The sequence below is a fragment of the Vidua chalybeata genome, chromosome 1, assembly GCF_026979565.1.
Source record: "Vidua chalybeata isolate OUT-0048 chromosome 1, bVidCha1 merged haplotype, whole genome shotgun sequence".
Taxonomy (NCBI): Eukaryota; Metazoa; Chordata; class Aves; order Passeriformes; family Viduidae; genus Vidua; species Vidua chalybeata.
Window position 1 is genome coordinate 8,905,150 of NC_071530.1, and position 21,829 is coordinate 8,926,978.

A 21,829-nucleotide genomic window follows, 5' to 3' on the forward strand; every position below is an offset into this window, starting at 1 on the left:
CATTTGGAACTTGAACTGTGGGTCCATATGAGAGAAATGGATGGGGCTGGAGCTGTGGTTTTATTCTCAGGCTGGTGTTGATGCCATCTAGTCTCTGATGCTGTGTGATGAAACCAGCTGAGGGCTTCCTCAAAGTAGGATGTAGTCTGAGTGGATGATAAATTAGGATCCCACAGTCATGCAAAATTATATTTTATTCAAATGCCTTCTTTTTCAATAGGTTTTACTTCGTTTGGCTCCCTGGGACATGGAGGCCTTACTTCATCATTCTCCTCTACGTCATTTGGTGGCAGTGGAATGGGAAACTTCAAATCAGTATCAACCTCAACTAAAATAGTTAATGGCAGAAAAATTACTACAAAGAGGTAAGTGATATAAATATATTTATATGAAACTATATGTAGAGACTTGCATACCTATAGTTACATGCTTATAAATATACTGTGTCTTTGCACACACACAGATAGTGATACATGTTTTTATGTTTTACTTCTGTCATTACATTCATCATATTACTTGGATTTCTCTGAATGCTTAAAAACATTTTGAAATACTTTTTTGGGTTCTCTGTCTCTTCTTGGCATTGTTGAGTTACTTAATGCTGTAGCTGGAGCTCTTTTAGGCTCCTCTTTTCAATCAGAGATACTTGAATTTTGTAACATGCATGCTGGTCATAAAGTTGGTGTATAGTAGGTCTACAAATTACTTGCTCTGATCAAATTAAAAGTGGATTTAAGACTGTCTTGTGTACAAAATTGTGATTGGATCTAGAATATCATACGTTTAAGAAACATGCAGGGACTAAATGCAGTGTCAAGATTGTGCCATTGATCTGTCAAGGCATTTAGGCCTAGATAACAGTGTGTAGTGTGAGCACAACTGTGACAATGTATGAGATGGCAGCTGTAACTGTGAACTCTACATCCTGGAGGATTCCAACTTCCAGAAGGCAATTTTCCTGACTAAGCAGTGAGGAAATGCAAATGGGTACTGGTGACAGCTCCGGCGCTGGTAAATACCAAAGCTTGCCAAGTAGTTGTGTTAAGCAGGTGGTGCTCCCTTACAGTTTATTATCTAAACCTGAGGTCTGGTGTGTGTTTAAAACTGCCTGCAGTGATCTGAAATGGCTCATTGTGTTTTTGTCCTGCAGGATTATTGAGAATGGACAAGAGAGAGTAGAAGTTGAAGAAGATGGCCAGTTAAGGTCGCTAACAATAAATGGTAAGGAGCAGCTGCTACGCTTGGATAACAAGTAATTCAACGCACGCATTTAACAGAAATTTTAAGCTCTAACAGCCACCATTTGAGGATTGACAGGAACATTTTTTGAAGATTTCAAACGAATTCAACTTTCTGTATATCCGTACTCAATCTTAAGTAGTATAAGTAGCTCACAGAAGCTCGTATTTGTCATAGACTTTGAGTTAATCGTTGGGACCACATCAATTGGACCATTTTTTGTCCTTAAAATTGTTGTAAACTTCTGTATGCACTTTTCTTTTCTTATCTGTGATCAAGGTGAACCATGATCCTTGAGTAGTGCTAGGGCGAGATGTACACTAACACTAGCATGAATCTTGCTTTTTCCAATTTGAAATGTGAGCCAATTAGTAGTTCAAGTCTGCTGTGAAGTTAACAGTTCCAGGATAACCTTTTTAATAATTTCAACTTTTTTTTTTTTTTAATGTTTAGTAGTGAACAATGTTAATACATTTCTGGTAATGCATTTCTGGTTTAAATAAATTAAGGATGTTTTCTAGTTGTGCATGAATGCAGACAACTTTAGTAAGTTTTGACAAATGTTTAAATGTGTAATGTAAGCAAAAGGTAAACAAAAGTGAAGCCAGTGAGCTGAGTCTTTTGTCATTTGCTAAAAAAAAATTCAAAATGAATAAATGCTGATGTTTGTGGTGCATTCTTTCATGAATGGCATTTGTAACCTTCCTGTGTCTGTGTGTGATTTGGGCAACTTGGGAAAACGGTGCTTTTTTTTTTTTTCTCCCTTTTTCTTCAATCTTTAGGATGAGGGCCTTTTTTCTTTGCAGATGTTTTCTTCAGTGTGACTGAAAACATGATTTTTAATTTCATTTCTAAATCTGTATTTGAAGCACCTATTTTTAAGAAGCATTCAGAGGCTGACTCTCTAACTCCATCTTTTGCCCTAATATATAATTATTTTAAGTCTAGGCCTAAAGCAACTCTATTTTAAAAAGTTTCTAAAGTTGTTCTGAGATTTGCTTCAAAAAATAATCTGTAGTAAATATAAATATACATTTGATAAATTTATTTATTTAACATTTAATAATTACAAAAAGACTGAGAATGATGAGATTTTTTTTTTCTATTTTGAGAATAAATAATTGCTTTGAAAATTTGGACAAAATTATTAGGATTATGATATCACACTCTTATTTTTAGTTCTCAACCAAAAATCAAAAGATGGATTAATGCCCTTTGTTAAATTAATGAAGTAAAGTGTTCATTTGTTGCTAAGACCAGATTTTCAAAGTTTAGTGAAAGATGATTTGGTTTTGGTGTGTCACAGAGAAAGCATGCAGGTAACTAATGGTGTGTGTTAATACCTGCCAGGTTCTGGGTAGTTCCATGCATAGATCATGGATCTGCAGTTTTCATCTGTGCACCAGCTTTGAACATCTGGCCTTCACAAAACTCTTCAGAGTGTCTTAGTGGTTTAAAAAAAAAAAAAAAAAGCATGGTGTTTTCAAATGATCACCTAATGCCTTCTTGCTGAACACCATCTGCTTTGTACTAACAAATGTGTTGATTATTAAATGCTCTTTGAAAAGATACGCTCTTGTTTTTCATGCAGGAAAACCATTTCAACTTAAGCCAAACCAAGCTAAGAAGCTGTTACAACAGAATTTGTATTTGCAGTAAATTAGTACATTGTACTTTTGTCCCTCTACCATTAATGCTAATTTGATAGAACTGAAAAAAATAACATGTAGTAGAAAAAATAAATATATACTTTGGTTTTGGGACTAAAGCAGTTAAATACCTTTTCAAGTTCTTTCCAGAGTTCCTGTCACTTCAGTGTTGTGTTTTTGATGTAGAAGCACAAACTTAGTTTAGAACTAAACAGTGTTTTCTTGTTAATGCTGTTTTTTCCCCTCCCCATGTATGTTACTTCTTGATCCAGATAACTAAACATGAAATTTATTTCAAAATTTGGCTTTGTTGTGGTGTCTTGAGTTATTAAAAATGTTAATTTATATTTATAGGATGCAGTGTGCTCCTTTAAATTATGTAAATTGTAAAAAGTGCTTTAAAATTGATTAACCAAGTCAAATAAAATTAGGACAATCTGGAGTTGAGTTTGAATGCCTTCCTCTGGATACATATAAGTTTTATATAAAAGTGCCAAACTTTGCCTTCTAGTTTTATTCCAAGTCACCTTCTTTAACATTTAAGTTACCTTGCTCAGGTTAAGAACACATGCTTATTTTCTTGCCTAGTAAAGTGTGATCCTTTTCACAGTGTTACACACAAAGAGGTCACATCAGGGTTCTGTAGTGAAATTTTTTAACACTAAATGTGCTCAAGATCCAGTTTTTTGGATAGTGTCTGTTCTGCCTTCAGATCCCTGAAGCTGCTTGTCAGAGCTGGCCAAAATGCAGCATTAAAATGGCAATGCTGCATTTCCTTGGTAGAAACTGGCAAAACACAGGGAATGAGTCAGCAGAAGGCAGAATTTGGCAGTAGAGTCCTGCAGGAATGAGATACCCTCACACCAGCATAGGCTGGTAGTTGAACTGGATATGTGGTCTTGGTCCTAAGATATCATTGGACCAGCAATTCCAGTTCCAGGTTTAAAAATTTGTAATAATTCACTTGACCTAAACCTAACAGTCTCCATCTCTTTCAGTATGTTTTTTGAAATAACACTTTTTTTTGATGCAACTTCTTGCATCCAGCTCCTTTTTTAAAACACAAATCCACATTCTATGTTATATTCAGAATTTCTTTGCTGAATTTGTTTTCTCCTGAAAACCCACTTGTTAGGTTGCTTTGAAAAAAAATTTATGTTGTTCCTTGCTAATACATAATTTGCGTGGATGTACGAGACCTGCTTATTAGAAGTGATAGATCATCAAGGGCAGCACATTTCCTTAAACTTCAATTTTGGCCAAAATAGTACAAATAATTAATAACAGAAAAAGTTCTTGATAGCAAATGCTAGGTACAAATGTACAGTGGGATGAGGCAGCTTTCAAATCCAGGTTCTGTTGGATTAAAAGTGCCATCTTTTCCTACATGAGGGATTAATTTTGAATGTTTAGGGACACCATCCCATTTAAATTAAGCATCCTGGAAAAAGAGCGGTTTGGAAAAACCAAGATGGAGTTTTTGAACCTGCTAAGTCATTTAGTCTTTCATGCTCTGCTTCAAAGTTCATTGGTGGATACAAGAACTTTGTAATGCTTTCTCCTGCTGCAACCTCTTTGCAGTCCCTTGTGCATGGCAGTAATTCCAGCAGCACACTAACCCCAGTTTCTCTATAGACTGCATGGCACCTACCCCTTCCACTTGGCTTTACTGAAAGAGTTTGGGATTTTGTGTTGGAATGCTTCACACTGTAAAATGCTGCACTCCTGCAGTGCTCAGTTCTCAGAAAACCTTCTCTGCTGAGAGTCAGAGGGCTTGGTTTGTGGTGTAGTCGACAAAGCTGCTCTGCAGAGAATGTGTATGTAGCATTTGGAAGGTGGATCCTGTATCAACTTGTGATTAATTGATGAGCTGAGTTAGAATGCTGAAAACAAGATTGTAAAAGATTTAAAAACCCATCATCTCTAAGCCCAGAGGGTTTGTATCTCTTCTCAGTGTTTGTGTTTGGTTATCCTGTTTCCTTGACTCCTGGAGGTTTGTCTTTTGTATTTAGCTGTGCTGTGTTTCACACCATCTGTGGGATAGTCCAGCGATAAAGTTACGTTTTACTTTTTATTTTTAGAAATGAAAATTCAGGAACTCATCCTGAATCTGCTTCTGTTCTGTTTGAGCAGTGAGCTTAATATCTCCTTTGTCTGAGTTTTAATCTTTGGTTGTAACAAGATAGTGCTTCTGAAGGTGGTTGTGTTGCAGATTGAATGCTACAGCTGTTTGATGCTTGTGGTCACAGAACCTTTGAAAAGGGCTTAGTACTTAAAATACTTGTTAATCTTTTTGTGGAAGTGTTTCTTAGTATTTTTGGAAAATTTGCCTCTTTGGTTGTGATTTTTGGATGTTATGGTGTTTAGGCTTTTTTTTAAGTCATGGTATTCTCATGGGCTAGTGGCAATACGGACATCAGTAATCTGCCAGTCAGCAGTAACCAAACTTTGAAACTTACCCTTTTTTAACATCAGAAAGCCTGTTTGCACTGTCTGCTCCCTCAGGACTTGTTTACTTCAGGATTGAATTGTGACCACAGACTTGCTTTGCCTAGTACTCAACATAGTTTGGGTTTTCTTGTTATTGTTTGTCTTCAAGTGGTTGTCCTAGGTACAGAGCTTCTTATCTTCCACCTGAAATGGTCCTTATGTTGCACTAGGGCTGGAATGAAGAATGTTGACTTTATTAGTGTTACAAACTGTACCTTTGAATTCATAATTCTAGTGGGTTTCCTACTTGGTTTTGAAAAATATACCTTGGTTGGAGTTGGTTGTTGAGTGGAGTGCACTCCTGAAAGGTTAGAGCTGAAGGTGGTTGGTTCATGCTCTGCTATATAGGTCATACATTCACAAAATAATAAACCTTATGTTTGAGATGCTGCTGTCAGATTAAAAAAAACCCAAAAGAATTAAAATCCTATGATGATCAGAGCCGTGACCCTGAACCTCTGCAAGCTGTGCTGATTTAAACTCATTGAAACTTCTCTGAAAGCTCTGTTGTGGCAGACTCAGCACTGCATTAGGTGTTATCTCACTCACAACAGCTGGTAGAAAATTAATCAAAACCCCACATGAGTACTTTATGCTCTGTCATGCTGCTGTGGCCAAAAGATAGGCAGGAGTTTGGAGGTGATAGTGCCCAGGCCTGAAAGCTGGGCTGTCCTGGTGTGAGGTAGATTGCATTGATGGCCTGACTGCTAATTACCTTCTACATCAAGGAAGTGGAAGATTTTAAGATGTTGTCAGCTTCAAAATGTTGTGGTGGGGATTAAAGTATGTTTAATTGAGAAGATAAGTAAAAATTTTATCAGGACACTGTTAAATAGAATTCTCTTTAGTTTCTCTGGCTTTTACAATAAAGTTAGCTTTGCAGCATATTGAGTTAAAGTCACTAAAATTAGGTAATTTTTGAACCTGACTTAAAACTGACAGTCAAGAAAATATACTTTTAGAGGCTTCTGGTAATAACTTAAAATTTGTCTTTGGCCTATATTTGGCTTATCCTTACCTGTAAATCTCAAATGAAGGCTCTCCTAGCTCTTTGCAATGCAACCAACTTCAAGTGAATTTCATAAAAATAGAAAAAAACAAAGCACTGTAGCTGCTAGTTTATCAGCAATGAAAGTAAAGCTGAATCCTTTCATTCTCTTGAATGTTAGAGAGAGATGAAATAGTAACACCTAGTTTGGAAAAGCTCATGTGAGCTTGCTGGTCTGTTACATGATAGCTTCAGTTCTTCCTTCTTTTTGAGTGTTAAAAATCAAATTTGAAATTTCTTGCACTGTTTTTTACTTGTGAATTTATTTGAGTTACTAGAATGAGAGAGGAATCCAGCCTGGGTGACTGGTCATAGAATTCATGTTGTGGAACACGCATTTGTGATGGCCAGAAAAGAGAATTACTTGGCTGTGTCTGTAACAGAGTTGTTTGAAGGTGTTACTAAACCAGCTGAAAATGCAAAGCAGTAGCTCTGGAATCTTCTGTCTAGGTTCCAGTCACAAGCTTGACTGAATTGTGTTGCAGGAGGGGAGTTTACATCCCAATAATAAAAAAAGTCATAAGGCTGCAGAGGCTTTGGGACATCTGGTTGAGAAACTGGGCACCTTCATCCATCTTTCAGTTTCCCTCCAGAAATACATGTCAGGTCTGTGTTAATCTTTGTAACTGATATATAGAGTAAGATTAACTTGCTAATTTATCACACATTTGCATAACTGTCACCATAGCCACCTCTGGCAAAGTTTTCTCCTAGACATATAGTTGGAGGCGGCCTTTTACTCTTCACAGAAACTAAATCTGTGTTTGTCATCCTGTTGTGATATTTGTCATACTCAGCAATGGAAATACTGTGCTTTGCCTTTGTGAAAGATCATTCTGCAGTATCAGTCACTGTCATTCTCCTTCCAGGGGGAGCTAGACTGTGGATGTTTTAAAATTATTTTGAACTTCTCTGTGAAAGTATTTCTGAAGGAAAATGGAGAAAACTCACATGACCAAGGCTTGACCTTTCCTGCAGCATTTCTTAGCCAGAGGACTAGGCCTTCTGTCTCCAGAGGACTTTGGCCAGGCTTTCTGTAATAACACTGCCTCTTGTCAGAAGGCACTTTGGCTTTGAGTTATTTGGACATCTCCTGTTAAGTAGTCACTCAGACACCCCTGAGAGTTACTCTGCTAATCTCATTCTTACTGCTGGTACCTATGGAAATATGGTCAGGTCCTTATCACCAAATGTACTGCACTTGGATAATGAAAGGGCATTATTTGTCTGTTCTACACAAAGTGGGAGCTGGGTGTCCAGGAGAGCAGTAGAGAGTTAGAAATCCACTTAGAGCTATTTTGGGTGTATCTGGTACTGCCTCCAAGCAGGAGTAGCGTTCACAAGCCTCCTGCCCTCAGTTTTTGACTGAGCTCCTGAGTAATTGCAAGGAGGTGAAAGATTTTTCTTTTGGGGATATTCACCTTGAGAGTTAGGACAACCACCAAAATGTTTCTTTTATTAAGCATCTCTAGTGCTACTTCTGTATTTTCTGGGATTGGATGGTGTACCCCTGAGAAGAACAGCAAATCTTAAGGTCCTTGAAACCACTAAGGGAGAAGCAGGAAAACAATGCAGCTTGTTTTGTACCGTTGACATAAATTTCAAGGACTTTTCTCCTCATTTGGCTTTTGCCTTTCTCATCAGGAAAACATGATCACGAGTTATCACGGTGAATGCAGAAGTGGTGGGTGTTTGTCTCTGTCTCCTCCTCCAGTGAACCCTGCCTGTTCTCTGGCTGCCCAGGCTCAGCACTGCTCTGGAGGCTGTTCCCCTGCCAGCACAAGCAAGGGAGGTGCTTCTGCAGCCTGAGGATGGTGTGCCAAATTCCACTTTGATTCTAAAAAAATGTGTACACCAGTTAGAAAAAACTGTGCATATCAAAGGTCGCCTTGTTTGGAAGAAGAGTATAAATATTTGTATCAGGCTAGACAAATTCAAATGAGAAGATAAACACACATTTTTAACACATGGATGATTAACTGTTGGAAGAAGCTGCCAAGAGGAGTAGTTTCTCTGGCTTTCATGTCTTAAAGACCAGCTTTCTGAAAAATATCTCCTAGTGAGAAGGGAGTGCTTGGGCTTTACAGAGAAGTAGTGGGAGCCTGGGGCACAGAGCGAGATGCACCATGGAGCACAGTGTTCCTTCCAGCCCTCCTCCACAGGCTGTGTCTTGGCTTGGTCCCTCCTGATTGTTGACATTGATGCACAGGTCATGTTCCCTTACTGTGGTTTTGAGACTGGGGGATACTTTTGTGATGTGGGGGCTGCTTTGTCTCTCGGGAGGTGCTGAGGAAGCAGGGGAGCTGGGAGGAGAGAGCCAACACCACATGTATCTGGGGCAGCCTGATGACTATTGCCCTAAAGCATCCAGTTTGGGATGTGTAGGTGCCAAGAGTGGACTTCATGTGGGAGAAGGCATTCTGGATCTGTTCAGGTAAGTTGCTTTATTGTAATGGATGAATTGGATGTTAATTGAGGAGGAGGAGGAACCAGGGAGAGGTCTGTGATGACTGTGCCAGGGAGTTAGATCTGGAATTTGCAATACAATGAGCCCTTGTGTATGTCCTGTCTTCTCATCAACTACTGACTGCACACCTTGAGACAGCCTAATTCCAGCTCCTCAGTTGAAGATTAGGATGTCTCTTGTTGATCAATGTAATGATACAGCAAAGATCCACATTTCAGAGTAAACTATTCATTTTCTTGAATGTTGGCAATGTTTTAATGATCTAAAGTTTTTTATTTTTAGTGTGTGTTAAATCCCATGTGGCTAGCAATACATGTGTTTTGAATTTTAAATGACTATGATGAAAAGAGGTGGCTTTTTGTTAATAGAATCACCTTTGGTATTGTTCTAAATGCCTAAGACTGCATTTTGTCAGATAAATGCTTCTACAGAATAGCCAGGGAAGTGTCCTACAGGGCTGTGTGTGAAAAACCTCTCTGAGGATGATTTTTTTGGGTTTGTATATACCCAGAGCTGCATTTGTTAAGTTTATTTCTAAGGACAACTTGAGGAAAGGCAACTTCCTAGAATTATAATTCATCAGCATTTGGGTCATATAAGGAACAAACATAGTTTGTAATAAAACTAAAAGGTAAGCTTTTGTGTGGTAAAATCCTGGTATCTCTTGAGGTCCTTGCAAATTTTCTGGGAAAGGTTTCCTGCTTGAAGAGCACTGGAACTCCAGAATGTTATTCTCCAATGGTCAAATGAACCATATTTCGAGATATAAATATTCAGCCCTGAAAATAGCCTTTGTGCAGTCTCCTTTCTGAGCAAGTAATAAAAAGTGTAAGGCTTTTTTCAGTCACCAGCATGGACGGAGCCAGCTGTAGTGACACAAGGAATCTTGTTAATGGAAAAGCAAACAAGTGTACGTGCTGTACTGCTCTGCCCTTTTCTGGCCTAAAAGGAGGCTTGGACAGAAACATTTCTGTAGTTTGCATAGTGTGTAGCTGGTGCACACCTTGAATGTTTGTTAGCAGTAAATGGCTTCAAAACAGTTAAAAATTGTTAAAACCAATTGTTTTTAAATGTACCAGAACTGGAACTTGTCAAAGCAAAACGATTCCATCAATTTTATCTGTATTTCCCAAGGACCTTCAAAGATTTGAGTTGCATTCTGTGTGGAACCTATTCCAGAGGTGGAAAATGCAGTTTTGTTTGCTGTACAGCTCAAGTCCCGTTACACTCACTGCCCGGTGTTCATAGACTAAACACTGTTTTCTCTTGAGAAGCAGGTAGAAAATGACAAGTAGATGATCAGTTTTTACCACTGTTAAGTAAAAAGAAAATGATGTGTACTTTACTATGCATATTCATATTTTAGAGGTGTTACATATCAATGTCAGCTACTCCTATATAGTATCTAAATTGCAGGATCTATTGCAAGGGGGGCGTGTGTATAAATTTCAAAAGTACTTTTGAAATATTGCTATTGCCCTACTTTTGATTTATATTGGAAGTATTAGCCTGAAAGAATTGGTTTAACCTTTTGGTTAAAGGTTAAAAGAAAGTAGAGTCATTTGTCCTGAAGCTTTCTCATAGCACTTTTGTAGCCATTAATAATTTATTTATTAATAGCTATAATTCTGTCTCGAAAAGTGTCATAGAACAGAAAGTGACTTTTAAGTGGCTTCTAATGCAGTGACTAATTGAGAAGATGCTTCTTGTAATCACACTTAAAACCAAGAAACTCTACTCAGGGAAATAAAACATTTTTCTGAGAAGACACAGGTGTTCAAACCTCCCTGCTCTTCTTGATCAACCAAATTGAGAACTTAAGATGAATTGATTACTCTTACGTGGTTTCCACTCTTCCCTCTCCTCTAGCACTTGCTCTGAGATCACATGTGTGGTTTTGCCCTCGAAATGTTTATAGAAGGTGATGACTACATCCCTGGTAACCCTTTTTGTGGAATAAGTCACAAAGCCAAGTGCATGCCCGTGCTGCTCTGTTGCAGGGGAGGTGCTTGTTGCCCTGCACAGAATAGTTTCCAGTAGTGGAAAGTTCTTTTATGAGAGCTGTTTGTGGGGGGGAGTTTTGCCTTGCGCCTCCCAGCTCCTCCTGAAACCAGAAGCCAGCCCTTGGTTCACACTGGGCTCTAGATTCAGCTCGCTGTTGTGTTTTCTGGGTGTGGTGGCAAAATTACCCAAATTGTCAGTGTCTCTGCTCTTGGGTTTGGGCCTGTGAGTGGCACAGAGCCAAGCTGGCAACTTGAGTGCAGCTCTCATGTAGGTTATATACATGAGAGATGTTAACATGCTGATAGATTGTTAACAGAGGTCAAAGCCTCTCGGGTTTTCCATTTCTGTGACAATTCTGGCTAATCTTTTAAAATATAGGTCCTCCAGATTTTCAGTTGAAATGGGTAGAGGTGGACACTCAGTCCTAACTGAACTGTCATCAGTGTCTATTTATTGCTGTTACAACAGTGTGGTTTTATTGATTTATGTTCTCAATTGAAATCAGTGCTTTGAAGGCTTTTGCAAACAGATTCCATCTCCTGGAAGGCAATTTTGCTGCCCTTTTGGCTCCAATTCTGTTCCCAGTCCACTATTCAATCTTGTCTAAGCAACTTTCTCCTTAGAAAAACAGTTCATGATTCTTTTATTCAGTATTTTTAAATATTACTGTAAATGGAGATTGTTTCTGTAGAGATACCAGCCTGTATCCAATACCAGCAGTTCACACAAGGTCAGAATTTTAATTGGAAAGTGACAAAATGTTCTCAAATGAGCAAAATCTGGGATTATTTCTGTCAGAAACTGACTTGCATGATAACAAATATAGGTGAACATAAGCCTTACCTGTTGTGCATTTGTTCCAGCTTTGCTTTCTCTGTCACAGTGCTGACTGCAGGACATTTCCAACCCTGCAAAGGGAGCCACACTGGTTCACAAGGCTGAGGAAAAATGCTTTTTTGTAAATTAAGTTTGACACCTTCATGTTCAGAAAACTCTTGGCAAATGTTTCTGAGAAGATTCTGAGTTTGCTGATGTTCAAGGAAGAGGTGGAGTAGCTCTGTTGGATGCTGTACATTGGGCTGCTACAAAATTGTAGTTACACAGCTCAAACCACAGCAGTTTTGATACTTGTTTTTATAATTTTTCAACTTATTTATACCATGATATATTGAACCCACTGACAAATAATCACTTCAACATTCTTTCATAAAGTTTTCACTGCCATTACACAATTACAGGAGATGAGGGTACATCTTTATGCTGGGTGATTTTGAGCAGAAGCTGTCTATGGCAACTTCAGGTGTTGTTCAGTTGTGCAGTTTTGGTGGGTGCAGCCCTCCCCAGGTCACATTCACTTCACCAAGAGCCAGTGGGCACTCCAGTGTGCTTTCCACCCTTCTGGGATGTGCAGCACTCCAGCTTCTCCGCCTTTATGGAAAGTTCTTAAGTACTGGTCCCCCCTTTTTTGCTTTGGCCCCAGAGATTGTGGTTGTTACTGTCCTTGGTGCTTCATCCCACGGATCTCAAGGTGTGTGAGAAGAGGAGAAGGTGGGATGGTGCCACTGCAGCCACACAGGATGGGAGCAGCCCTCGCTGGGGGCATGGGCAACCCTGGGGTGGCCTTCCTGGGTGCACCAGGAGGTACTAATGTCACTCTTCAAGCTCTCCTTCTCTTTCCAAAACTCACAAAGCTCTCTTGGTTAAATCTTGCCTGCTCCCACTGGATCTCTGCAGAAGCAGCGTATAAACTGACAATACTGTTTCCAGGCACAAGAGAAAATTGTAAGTATTGTTAGTGTTGGGTGGTAGTCATGTTCCTGGTTTGGTGTTTGTTGAGAAAATCTTCGTTTCTGTGCTCTCTTTATTGGTTGTTTGCATCACAAGTTTGAGAAGCATACATGGAATAATTTATTTTTGTCTGTTTAAATATCTGCATGTATATGTGTGCATACATTTGCATTTTAAACATTGTTATTGACAGGATTTGAAAAATTAGTTGTATTTCTAAACTGTGGTGGGTTTTAAGGCATAGATCTTGACTCTGGGTGGGAAAAGAAGAACGTTTGGAAACTTTGAGATGGATTGGAGATGCCAAACAACAAAAGTTGTGAGTCATGTCTCCTCTAAGGCCAATTGTACAGGTTTCATAATTAATATAGTATTTAGTCAAAATTACCATTGAATGTCAACTTGAAACACTATTTTTTTTTAAATTCAGGCTATGGAACAGCAGCTAACAACTTAATGTCCTCTCATTGGGAACTGGGTTTTGTGATGAAGGTTCATGAACTACTTTGAAACCTACTGAGCTTCAGAAGAGATGTGCTGTTACTGTGAGCATGTGATGCTTTCAGGGCCATTTAAAAGATGATGGTTTCTGGAGCTCTGTAAATCAGGGATGTGTGCTCACACTGAAGATGGGATTTGTTTGCTGTAGTCCTAGTATTACAGGGATGGATGGATGAGGAATAAATTGTGTGTTGAGGGGGTATAATTGTAGAGGGCAGGTATTGCTTCTTTTTTTGGTATTTAATACATGGAACCCTTAGTGTCAGAGCCATTGTGTCATATTTAAGCCTCAGAGTAGAAGGGGGAATATTTTTCAAATGATTAACCTGAAAAGATGAGGCCTTGCAAACTGAGCGTGGACAGTGCAATATGAAACGTGGAGCTTGCACTCACTGTCTCGTGTCTGTGATATTTCAACAGCACTAATAGCCATTTGATGAAAGTATAAACTTAGTGATTTTGTGCCTTTGCCAAATTACTATGGAAGTGTTGACAAAACAGCTGGGGAAGTCATTCATCACATTTTTCTGAAGTCACTCATGAGATTCTTTTCTTTTTAAATTTAACTGCATGGATTTTTCTTCATGGATCTTCTTTTCTTTTACAATAATCTGGGTTTGCTGTGCATTAAGGTTTTGAAGACTGGTTTAAAGCTGATAATCAATGGAAAAATATGTAACACAGCTGTACAATTTGCAAATTAGGGCTTGCTCAGAACTGTTCTGAAGTTGCTCCTTTAGTGAGGGCCACTAATGGGAATATAAGATGACGTCTTGATACTTCAACTCATTAGTTTTTAAGAGTTATAAAGATCTGTTGCAGAAGTAGAAGAGCACTTTTCCTCTGCTTTTGCTGTTTGAAGAGCTTTTTAATTAGAAGCCAATTTTGCTTGACCTTTTGGTGGAAATTCCTAGAAGGGCTGAAGACAAGAAGCGAAGTTTTGTCTTTGAGGGCAGTGAAGAAGCTGTTTCATCTGGAACTGGGAGGTTCTGGAGAACAAGTGTGAGAAATGTGAAGGTCCACAAGGCTCTGTTTGGGCAGAGGAAATACTGGTGGGAGGCACCTTGTGTCTGGGTACATGATAGAGGACCTGGCAGGGCTGCATGTAGTTGCACTGTAGAATTTTTATTTGTTTTCCTCTGCTAATGAGTATTAAGTTTCGTTATAAGGGCTGGTTTCTCTCTTTTTTTTTTTTTTTTTTTTTTTTTTTGTCAGTGGGATTTTGGTTTGTGCTTCAAATACAATTTCAAAGTGAAACTTGGGCTGTGAGGCTTCCTCATGGTAGAGATGAAACCCACGGGGATTTCTGTCTGAGGTTGAAATATGGCTGAGATGAAAACACCCTCTTTGTTTCAGGACAATTTGAGTTGGAAGGGATCTTAAAGTTCAGCCACTTCTGATCCCCTGCCATGGGCAGGAACACCTTCCACTGTCCCAGGTTGCTCAGAGCCCCATCCAACCTGGCCTTGAACACTTCCAGGGATGGGGTGTTCACAGCTTTTCTGGGCAGCCTGTGCTAGGGCCTCACCATCCTCTCAGTAAAGATTTCTTCCAAATATCCAATCTAAACCTGCCCCCTTTCAGGTTTAGAGCCATTCCCCCATGTCCTATTACTATCTGCCCTTTTAAGTATCAAACCAAATCAAATAATTTGACGTCAGCGATACAATTTCTGGAGGAAAAGGAGCCATGTAAGAGACAGAGAGAAGTGCAGTGTTATGAGCTCCATCTCAGCCATGAGTTGTGTGAGCTGTGTTGGAGAGAGAAGCTCCAAGAGTAGGAGCCTCTGGTACAGGTTATTAAAGGGGTCTGGTCACTTCAATGTAGTGCTGTGCAATGAGACTTGCAGGAAACTGGGGTAGACCTCTGACATGACCCTGAAGAGTGTAGAAAATAAAATCTTTTAAGTAATCGTGATTGCTGTTTAAAAATCAGGTTCACTTGGTCAAGCTCTGAGCTTGAAATCTTGCTAATTTGTATTTATATATGTCAAGCTGTGAAGCTCACTCCTCATCCTTTGCTTCCTTTCAAAATTCATGCAGAAATGAATAAAAGGCCCCTGCTTGATAAAGTCTTTTAAAATTAATAAAATTCCCTTTGAGCATGCAAATTGGGTCATCTCTCTGCTTGCTGGAAACATGAGGATTCATCTTACCTCCTGCCATTTGCATTTCCAACATCCCAGATCTTTAAGATGAGAGCAACTGGCATTATCCATACGGATGCCCTGGTGTGCTTTAACAGAAGGAAAATAGCTGCAGAAACCTGGGTGTGCCCAGCCTGTGCCTTCTCTCTTGCATCAGAAACAACGTAGGACCAATTCACTGAGCTTTAAAAGGTTCTGATGAGGAAGTTTTGGCAAGGAGGAGGTGACTCCAGGCTTTCCCAGCAGCTCCCTCTCTTTAGGCCAGGCTCCAGAGCTCGAACTGGTCCAACAGGAGTGGCTGCAGCCATTGATCCCTGATAGCCACCATGGGGAACAGCACGATCACATTTCCTTTCAAAGCAGCACCATTGTTGGTGTGTGCTGAAAACTCACTTTATTTTATCAGTTTGTTGCAGATTGGGGAATCTCTGTGGTGAAATGTGCCTTGAGTAGCTTGTGATGTGCTGGGAATGCAGGATTCATGTTGGTACACGCTGAGCTGAATGCTCAGGATATAATGGGGTTCTTGGGTGTGGATGGGGGTGGTAGGTAAAATCCACCTAAAAAAAATGAAAAATCAAAAGTTTGAACTATCTAAGGGAGCTGCTGCAGGGCAGGGAGGGTGAGTGAACCCAGCGTGGGGCTTTCCCTGCTCTGCTCTGCGCCACAGGGGTACAGCTGGGCAGGAACAGCGTGAGCTGGCACTGGAGCAGATGAATACAAGGGCAAAAATAAAAGGAGCAAGTCCATTGCCAGCTTTTAAAGCCAGAAGGGCAGAAGGTTGCTCTGAACATCGAGCAGAAAGCATTGAGCCCTGCCCTTTCCCGGACACTGGGGGTGCTGCAGCCAGGCCTCTCCCAGGACAGAAATAGCACTCCATCAGCCTGTCCCTTTTCCCAGATCCCACATCCTTGTTTTTTCCATCACTTCCCAGGACTTTGCCACTACCTCCCCTGCCATCTCCTGCCACTTCTGGATTTTTCTTCCCCCCTTTCAGGAACTGCCTGGCTTGCACTACAGGCAAGATAGTAATGCTGGTCCTGGCCTGGGAAAGGCCAGCCCAAATCCCCCAAATTACAAACTTGAGTTTTTGGGTTGAAGCAGGGAGACATAACCCACATCTGAGTGCAGTGCCATCGGTGCTGAGAGAGCTGAGCCGCCAGAGCCAGTGCAGGATGTGAGACAGGGAGAGGAGGGGGTGGGACACTGAGAGCAGGTTTCTGCAGGGCATGGATTGGGAGCTGCTGGCATCTTCAGTTTCTACCCAGCTGAGCACTCCAGGCACCGCTTTGGATAAATATTTCCTTGAATTCTGCAGGACAGGAGTCTCAGACAGACACCAGGAAACCTTGAATCACCTTGTGTTCTCTGTAACACCGAGTGCATTTGCTCTGGAAGCAAAATAATTGCCAATAATTGGTGAAAGACACTGATCTGTTGTGAGCTGACTCAAAACCTCATTGTTTGTCCTGTGCTTTGGCTGATAAACGTCACTATTGAAATAAACTCCCTTTACAGTTTACAAAAGTGACGGTGCAGATGGGGCAGCTGCTCCAGCATTCCCCGGATAGTTTCTGAGTGATTTCAGGCTCTTTCAGCTTTCAAAACTATGTACATCTTTTTAACCAGAGGGTTTTAAAATGGCTGCTTTTTCTTGTCAGCATCACATTAAATAGCAAGAGAGAGATTTTTAAGGGCTGTCACTGTCAAACTCAGAGACGTTTTCCAAAGAGGGCTCGATGCAAATTTTGGTTTCTGTCGAGTGTGACAAACCCAGGAAAGCACAGGCTGAAAGAGGGTTTTATAACTCCTGCTAAGCGTCACAGTGTTAGTGTTTCCTGGCATTTAGAAACAAGTTTAAGAACAATTAATCAGAAGAACTTGCTCAACATAGCCTCTAGTAATGGTGAGGGAGTATTTTCTTGGCTGAGCATGTTGTCTACAGTTTCAGGAGAGGTGAGGGATGTGCGTGTTCACGTGGTTTTGGAAAATACCCTGGGCTGGGTTTTTTATAATGAGCATCTGTTGTTTCCAACAGGAATTAAAAAACCTGATGATTTGGCAACTTTATGAAAACAACTTTCAAGGTGTGGTCCCCTAATTTAGACAATTTCTGTGTTTTAGTAGAGTCACTTGGTCTCCTGCTGTCTTTTCTGTGCTATCATATATTAGATATGAAGCTTTCATGAGAAGAAACAAAAGATCCAGTTATCCTCCAGGATTTTTTCAGCCCAGGGTAATCCAGGCCTGTAGACAGATCTGTTAGATGAGTTCTCAGATTGAACTGGTTCCTGTAAAGCCTAAGATTTCCCAGCAACTGGTGGACTTCAGTCTGTGAAGAACCCTGGTAGCTTCTGCCAAGGTAAATATTAATACCAGAGCTGCTGTAGCAATGGAAAAATTAATTGGTAGAAAAATCTTATCAACAGGTTACAAAGATCACAGTGCAATCGACTTCAGATAAATGTGTTTAAATGGGGATCTTTTTGTTTTCACTTTTGATTGCTCCTTCCATTGCAGTTCAGCTCTCCACGGCTGCAGCGGATGTAGTTGAGTCATCAGAAACTCCAGCATCCTCTGTAAGCACAGGGTAAATTCCAAACCCTTGTAAGAGGAGGGGGGAAAAAATTCAAGAAAAGTTCCCCCGCAGCTTTTTGCACTCTTTGTGATGTCAGCCTGCATCAGGAACAGCTCAGGTGAACCTCAACTGCTGAAGCACTAATATGATGCCTTGCTCTGAGTTTACACTGTCCCTTAACTTTAGAGTCTTGAAGTGTTAGAAAGACACTTCGCAGGCCATCCTTCAAGGAAGATGTGAATGGAGGAAGCTTCCTGCAAGCCCACTTTGAATGCCTGGGGGGCAGGAGCTTAGCTTGGAGCTGTTGTGTCCTTACACATAGCCGGATGTCCCTCACCAGGTGCATCTCCTGATGCTGCTTACGGGACCAGGTGTTTGTGGCCTCAGGGAAGTGTTCCTTTGGACTGAGCAAACTGGTGCACCTGCTTTTTATTTTGTAATACAGGGGAAAACCCCGATTCTAGGTGTATTTCTTTGGTGAGGTGTGTAAGAACACAGCAGGCAGCAGTAGGGCTGCCGTGCGGGAAGTGAGCTGGTAAATGCAAATCAGCAGCTCCGTCTCCTCAGGATGTTTACCCTGGTTTGTTCGGCATAGTTCTGTCATTACTGCCTTGCCATTAATTACTGCTGATTCCTGCTAGGATTTCAGTTCAATTCCTGGACATACGTGGATATTAAATGTAACACTAAATAATAACAGTGGTAGCCCGTGCAGGACTGCTTCGGTGCGAAGCGCTCCGAGACTCAGCTGTCCCTGAGCTCACCTGCAGGTCTCTGCCGGTGTTTATATTCCTGTGTGTTACCTTCGTTTTCCAGGATCACGCACAGACCATTTGGTGTAGCTGGCGGCTCCCCTAAGCCCCCACCTAGTCCAAGTTTGCGACAGGCGTGTAAAATCCCGGTGTGACCGCGCAGGTCGGGGCTGGCAGCGGCGGCTCCGCAGGGACGCGTCGCGACAGCCGATATTGCCCTCTGCTGGCTCATGCAGCCGCAAGGAGCCCCGTCTTCCGCCGCCGTGCAGCGCCTCTTTGCTATGAGAAGTTATTTTCCAGCCCTTCTTGCTTGGAGCAGAAGGCAGCTTTTAGCCCTAACACAGCTTTTGAGGATGCTACAGCTCCTGTTTGGCTTTTTCTTCCCTGGAAGCTGCTGTTCATTTCAGACAACCTGCTGCAGAACAAAACCAAATCTTAATTATTGTTTTTAAATGTTACTGGTAATGCCAAATCCGTAATTTTCAGAACTAACTCTTAGAAATGTAACTTCTCCAAACTGGTTTTGCAAGTGAAATAACTGCTAGGTTTTAAATTATTATTTGCATTAGTAGAATAAGATCTTTTGCTTAACACCATAACCTGGATGCTGATTCCAGCTGTCCTCAACAATTTCCCCCTTCCCTGCCCCAGCTGGGGCGGCTGCACGATGAGCTGGCTGCAGGCCCTGAGCCGGGTTAAAAATAAGCTGGCAAAAAGAGTTATTTTTAACCTGGGTCAGTCCCTGCTTGGGGTCATGGCGTGGCTGCCCAGCCCTCACGTGGGTGTGGAGGCACAGGGAACGGCAAAAAGGAGGTGTTGGGGGAACTGAGGGCTGGTTAAAGCCTGAGCACTCCTGGAAGGTGCTCCTTGGGTGGATGTTCCTGCTCAGAACTTGGGTATTCCACACCCAGCCCCCATCCCCAATATCTGCTGTCTTCCTAAAAGCCATTTCTAGGACAAACATCACTGCTGACAAAGCTCTAGGAGAATTTAAGCACTTTTTGGTGGTGATGTCCTTTGTGGCTGACTTCTTCCAGAGTAAAATCTAGTCAAGTTTTCTATTTGCAGTGGTACAGTCTGGCTCTTATGTTTCAAATATGTAGAACAGGAGAGATTAGTTGATGCAAATCACAATTCAGTTTTGCTGTGCCAGGTGTGCTAAAGGTGGATGATCAGAGGAAGATCTGACAGCTCATGCCATGCATAGCATTGCAGTCGATTCAGTATTTAAATCACAGCTGACATGATGTTACACCATTTAACTAATTTCTGGTGTCATCCTGCTCTCCCACAACTCATAAGGGGGGAAAAGTTTGGGCAATTTTCTGGGGTCTACTTGTTGAACTAAAATTTGCATTTGCTTTGGGGTTATGGAAGACTGAAGGACTCTGTTAGGTGATCAAGAGAGCTAATAAGAAAGATGGAGACAGACCTTTTAGTAGGGCCTGTAGTGACAGAACAAGGGCTAATGGTTTTAAACTGAAGGAGGCTTCACTTAGATACAATGATGAAATGTTTACAATGAGAGTGGTAAAACACTAGCACAGGTTGTTCAGGAAGTTGGTACGTGTCTCATCCCTGGAAACATTCAAGGTCAGGTTGGATGGGGCCCTGAGACACCCTGATCTAGTGGAAGATGTCCCTGTTTATTATAGGAGGGTTGGACCAGACGAGCTTTAAAGGCTCCTTCCAGCTAAAGTGTTCTGTGATTGCAAAGGTGTGCTGGTTCCCTGAGCCCAGTACTGAGGAGTTGTGTGAGTGTGCCTGATTGGGATGTCTCTGTGATGCACAAACACACCCAGAGCCTCAAGGATGGCCTCAGCATGTTTCCCATTCCTGCATCTATTTGCAAATATAAATTTTAAATGTACATTAAGCAAGACTTTGCATATGAAAAAGAAATCCATGCACTTTGTGTTTCCATGGGAGAGGAGGGATCTCCTATTTCTGGCGTACTGTAATTTGTTAGGAAGTGAACTCTCTTGACTGTTTTTTATATGTGCAGCTGATGTAAACAGGTTCCATGTGCTTTTTTTTCCTTAATATTGGCATTTTATAGGCTTCGCTTCATAGGTAACATCAGCCTGATACCTTCTTCAGTGCTGTTTGTATGATGTGTAAAATCTTGTAGCTTCTTATGGCTAATGATGACAATTCTGCATCTGGCCTTTCCTGAGCTTTTCCTTGTCCCCAGCCTCCTGTAGCTGAAGTCCTGGTGCCATCCTGGCAGCCCTCTCCTACTGCAAGGAGAACCATACACCCAAGGTTTTACCCTGGCGTGGTGCAGGCAGGCAGAGACTAAATGCAGAAATCCTTGTCTTGTCATCACTCGAGTTTCTGTGGTGTTTGCTTGTTCCTTTGGAAGTGTGGGGGACTCCAGGGTACAAAAGCAGGAGCGCTGAGGTGGGGATGGGCATTTGACCACTCGGGAAGGAGCGTCCTCTGCTAACACCCAAGCACAGCCCGTCGGGTGCTCAGGAGTCCTCCTCTGCCGCAGGGCCTCGGATGCCTCACTGCACTGTGAAATGACTTTTTAAACACACCTTGCCTCCTTTTCCTCATGCCCTCAGAAGCATCTTCCTGTGCACGATTACAAGGTAAAGACAATGCAGCCCGTTGTGTTTGGAAGTGGTGGTGTGGGGCACACACAAAGTGGGGGTTCCTGCTCTGTCCTGTCTTGCATACGTGGTGCCTTTTTCATCTTCAAAGCATTTTCCAGCCATGAACTAAGAGCACACGCATTAGCTGAGAGCACACGCCCCTCCCTGAGCAGCTGATGCCGGGCACATCCCAGGAAAAACTTCCAGAATATGACACACCACTTTTGATGAAAATAAAATGATGTCATATTTCATCAGCTCTATTAGAAGTACTTAAGTAATTGACCTAACGAAACTTTAAAAAGCCTTTAAGAGACAAATGTGGTACACACCTTTGTTCCAAGTCTTTCCCCCCTGCCCCCCTTATTTTCCCTGTTGAACATTTTTTGTTGACTTTTTGGGATCTATTTGTTTTCCAGTGTGTGGTTTTGCTGAGTTTTGTGTGTGTTATGGTAGCTGATTTCTCTGTTTTGCAGCAGTGGTACTGTCACAGTTTCTGCAGCAAAGGGAAGTGTCATCTGCAAAACAGCATGAGTATGACAGGAGTATCTCATCTTTCATACCAGT

The 21,829-nt window shown here is 41.3% G+C and overlaps 1 protein-coding gene across 4 annotated transcripts in view; it reads left to right on the top strand.

Annotated features, from left to right (window-relative positions):
- The window catches only part of DNAJB6 (DnaJ heat shock protein family (Hsp40) member B6), a 56,053-nt gene that overhangs the window by 25,436 nt on the left and 8,788 nt on the right, over nt 1-21,829 (top strand). For all 4 annotated transcript variants that reach the window (XM_053942679.1, XM_053942705.1, XM_053942697.1 and 1 more), the window contains exons 7-8: nt 221-365; nt 1,151-1,221. In XM_053942679.1, the coding sequence (XP_053798654.1) occupies nt 221-365; nt 1,151-1,221 (216 nt within the window). The remainder of the gene's footprint in view (nt 1-220; nt 366-1,150; nt 1,222-21,829) is intronic.